The sequence below is a fragment of the Lygodium microphyllum genome, chromosome 3 (assembly GCF_053477565.2).
Source record: "Lygodium microphyllum isolate KBCC chromosome 3, Lygodium_microphyllum_v1.1.10, whole genome shotgun sequence".
In the NCBI taxonomy this organism is placed as follows: domain Eukaryota; kingdom Viridiplantae; phylum Streptophyta; class Polypodiopsida; order Schizaeales; family Lygodiaceae; genus Lygodium; species Lygodium microphyllum.
Window position 1 is genome coordinate 169,047,307 of NC_141137.1, and position 4,419 is coordinate 169,051,725.

Sequence of the window (4,419 nt, forward strand, 5' to 3'; positions counted from 1 at the left end):
GCAACATGGCTGAATGTTTCCTCATAGTCTAACCCATACTGTTGGGCATATTCCTTTGCGGACCAGCATGGCTTTGTACCTCTCTACACTGCCATCCGACTTGCATTTAATCTTGTAGACCCATTTGGAGCCAATTGTCTTCTTTCCTTTTGGTAGTGGCACAAGATCCCAAGTACTATTTTTAGCCAAAGCATCTATCTTCTCATCCATAGATGTATTCTTTGCTTCCAAATTTCAAACTTCCTACTATAGATACTCCTACCAAGGGCTTGTGGCTCTTCAACTGGCTTAGACAACATTACAAGGATAGTCGAACAGTCTTTGGGTACGTCTTATGGCTAGGGTATGAACTTATGTCTAATCCTCTCTCCCAAGTATTGTCCTTGCATCATAAGGGGAGATGGTGGAAGCTTAAACGAGAGCTCATGATGTGTAATGTTTGTTACTACCTATGAACTAGGATTTTCGATGGAGAGAGCGAGATCTGCTGGTTAAGTTAGGTGATTGGACCTGCATCACGTTGTTTGTTGGTGGATTGGAGCTAGTTTAGGATTGAGCTAAAGGATTATGATGTTGACCACAATGAGAGACATGAGAGCGATTGACTATGATGTGAGATGGCCCGATAAGTATGGATAGTAAAGAGCTACAAGACCATGTTGTGATGATAAATGTAGAAGTTTTAACATGGTAGGAACAATCCCAAGATGACTGTAAGGCATATCCCACAAATCCAAGATTTGAATATTGAGAGAAAGAATGTTCAATTAATGCTTAAACATCCACCTTGTTGTTTGCAATTGAGTAACTTTCATTCCTATGTATACATTCAACATATTGGAACCTCTACTAGATTAGTCGTCCTATACCTTAGAAGTAATCCCTTATTGTACTATCCTCTTGATGTTTATGTTTTTGTTGCATCATTTCCCTTATGCTTAAATTGATTAGTGTTCAAACATCAACAATGAATTGACAACCAAGTAAACTTAACATCTCTCAAGAGAATATGCAAGGAGAGCTCCAACATGTCAAAGCACAAGGTCAACATAATTTCGATGGGCAATTGATGGGCAAGACACACACGAATCACGATGCTTTTGAAAACATAGACTTGGTTTATAGGACGATTATACTCAAGGTAAGATGATCTTTCCAATCACCCTATTTCAAGAAGAGGACACTTCAAGGTGTCGCAATGTCATTAACAAGATGCGAGACTTAGGGCCAACTATCAATATGTTTAAGTGCACATGCTAGAAACGCTAAGGCGATTGACAAAAGGATGTCACATCATCCCGTAGGCCTATGTGGAAGCTGGAATGTTACGTGAACGAGCAAGATGGGGTAGTGAGCGAGCCTCGTGTATTTGGCAACCAATTGTTATCGCTGGAGAAAAGTGCGCGTGCGGCATCTCTCTGAGCTCACGCATGTGGCGAGTCTTGTCTTTCGAAGTCAAACCTTTAACATTGTACAAGCATCAAATTTCCCGAAAAAGGCCCTCGAGACACACGATCACAGAGACTCGAGCTTGGAATGTCCTCGGGTGAAAAGAGCCTCAACGAAAGAGGGAAAGAAATATTAGTAAAGCATACAGATGTGTGTGTGCGAATATATATAATATATATATATTCAATGAATTACACAGACTGTTGACGGTAACGATTCCGAGGTTTGAATTTGGGAGAGTGGGGAAGGCACTGCCTTGTAGCTGGTTTACAAATCGGACCTGTGGTCCTACGAGGATTACTTTAAACCCAGTTCTCTCTCTCTCTCTCTCTCTCTCAAGTCGCGAGGAAATTCTGATGGAAAAGAAAAATCCGGTTAACTATATATATATATATATATATATATACACCCCCTTTCCTTTGCCACATTTTTCCTCTGCTCAAAAATCAGCCTCCTTAGCTCTTCAGTTTTTGTCGGTTTTTTTTTAAAGAAAAAAGAAAAGTAAATCTCTAAAAGTGGTCTGCCACTGCACATGCCTATGTCCCTTCAAAGAATCGCACGCCGAGCTGTATCCACCAACCTGCCACGTCGGACTACGCCACGATGCCTTGCTGGCCTGCCACGTCATTGTCGTCGCCACTCGCCGTACCACCGTCGCAAGGCTGGTTCCGAGATACTTCCACGCGGCCACAGCTTGCTGCCACGTCATTCCAACACGCTGAAGATCCACTGGCCTTCTGCCACGTCATTCCAAAGACGGTGAAGAGCCATTACCGACTGACTAACACGAGTCTGCGCAGACATAGTCAGCATGCGCATCAACATGCGCCTCCTGGGGCTTGGCCACTAGCTTCTTCCGACGGCTGGAGTTGATCTGCTGCTTGCTTATGCTTGCCCTCATGCAGCCTTCTTGTCGGCCATGGCATGAGCTGCTAGACTGGAGATCTTGTTTCGTATCTGGCTTGTTCATATCCTGGACCGGAGTACAATAGCGTACGTCAATAATGAACTTATAATATAACAAACTCGATAACGATGGATCTACTGTAGGGACTTTTTACCTTATATGGCAACGAACTTGCCTGATGCAGTAAATCAGCACGCTCAACCCGGACATTTACCTCACCTGCAAGCACCAAGGGAGGGCAGCTTAGTGAAAGATGATTAAAAGCCAGGACACAAGTGGCAACAGTTATAACACCAGCAAGTCTATGTATACCTGTTGGTGTGAGATATTCTGGTCCTGGAAGGCGACCGCCCGTGACGAGCTGAGGCAAGTCAGCCATGATGATTAGTAGCAGAAGAGAACATACGTGATGAGGAAGGGGAAGGTGCAGATGGTGATGATGGTGAGAAGGCGGAGATGGAGGATGACGATGACGATGAAGAAGGGGGGGAAGAGAAGGAGGACAACAAGACATGATGATGATGGAGAGACGCCTTTCGCAACAAAGCAGGCCCCAAGAGGCAAGGCTGGTTTTGTAACATATATATATATATATATATATAGGAGGGGTGAATTACGTGGCAAGAGTGGGCCCACTCAGGCGCTGACCTGTAGGTTTTGGACTGCCACGTTGACGAGGCGACCGAAAAGAGGCAGGTGGCGGTCACCTTCCTGGCTGGCATCATGTGCAAAATTTTCAATTCAGAATCAGAACATCTCTCTCTCTCTCTCTGTGTATGCCTGTGTCTCTTCTCTGTGCATGTGTCTGTGATCCCTTCTCACACACACACACTCGCTCTCTCTCTCTCTCTCTCTCTCTCTGTCTGTCTCTCTCACACTGCCCGGGATAAAAAGATCGGCGCATGCGATATGCAAGGCAGCGGTCGCCCTGTCTTATGTGCGTTGACTACTCTCTCTTTTTCCAGCCGATTTATTTAAACCCACAGACGACTTTCTCTCGCGTGTGAAGAAGACGATTACGTGAAATCAGGAGCCGTCCCAGTGCAGTGCTCTTTTGGACGCTTTCACGTCTTCCAGGTTAATACAACTAGCTCAAGTTACAACAAACAAGAACGCAAGGGACTAGTCGTTACTCGTGGCGTCTTTAGACGCAAGTGAAACCATCACAACGCCAACTTCCAAGGGCCGGTTCACACCGTCCATACGTTACACTACCAGGTCGCCTACAGTCATGACAAAATGTCATTTGCTAGAAGAATGTACAATTGACAAAGGTTCCCCAGCATAGTACCTTGGACAAGAAAGGACCTCCATTACAAAGGCATTGATTGCAATACCTTGGGCCATATAATCCATGGCTACTAATTGTTTAATCTCACCACTACAGATCTTTTATCACTATCAGAAATGAACATTACTTGTCCTTTCTTCACTAACACAAGGGAGTAGACAAATATACATCCTCTAGCACTTGTCTCTATATTATTTGTGAATCATACCTAAGATTTGAAGGGTAACCATAACTATTAACTCCCAAGGGCAAGCTTAGTATATTCAGCACTAGAGATGGACGAGATATAGACCTAGGTTGCATAGTATAAATAACCCCCTTCCCTTACACTAGGGTTATTTAAGGGAAGGAAGGTACATTTTATAAGGTAAGGTCCCATAAATAGGGGGGAGATAAGGGGTATTTCATATATTTCTTGCACGCAGGTGATGTCTCCTTATTACTACTAGTGAATCCCTTGTGTAATCAACGAAGAAATGAAATGAAGTAGAATATATAGTTGTAATCACTTGAATTAGAAGTAGGTGCATGTATCTATATTCCACTAGACACAATAATGCCAAGGTGCAATTGATGCACCTTAACCAAGCATGAAAGATCCATGAACTCATGACGCTTCCAACGTCATGGGATGTGTGAAGAATGCCTTTTTTGAATCAAGAATGCTTCCAATGGGGAAAAAACATAAAAACACAAAACATAATTGCCATATTGAATTTCTACAAATGCTAGACTAGTGGAATTCATGTATGGGAGAGTTGATAACTGCTCC

General features: G+C 43.5%; 1 protein-coding gene across 1 annotated transcript; it reads right to left on the reverse strand.

Moving 5' to 3' along the window:
- Positions 1-1,553: 1,553 nt before the first annotated feature.
- LOC148039156 (uncharacterized) lies at positions 1,554-3,184 on the reverse strand. The gene is made up of 3 exons (XM_087675536.1): positions 2,669-3,184; positions 2,511-2,575; positions 1,554-2,422 (listed from the first exon to the last, which is right to left on the reverse strand). The coding sequence occupies exons 1-3, from the start codon at positions 2,868-2,870 to the stop codon at positions 2,231-2,233; spliced, it is 459 nt and encodes a 152-aa protein (XP_087531662.1). The 5' UTR covers positions 2,871-3,184; the 3' UTR covers positions 1,554-2,230.
- Between the last annotated feature and the right edge of the window lie 1,235 nt (positions 3,185-4,419).

Coding starts and splice junctions, on each gene's coding strand:
- LOC148039156 (XM_087675536.1), bottom strand. CDS start 2,870: ATGTCTTGTTGTCCTCCTTCTCTTCCCCCCCTTCTTCATCGTCATCGT. Junction 2,576..2,668: donor AGAATATCTCACACCAACAG/GTATACATAGAC, acceptor TGGTGCTTGCAG/GTGAGGTAAATGTCCGGGTT. Junction 2,423..2,510: donor CAAGTTCGTTGCCATATAAG/GTAAAAAGTCCC, acceptor ACTCCGGTCCAG/GATATGAACAAGCCAGATAC.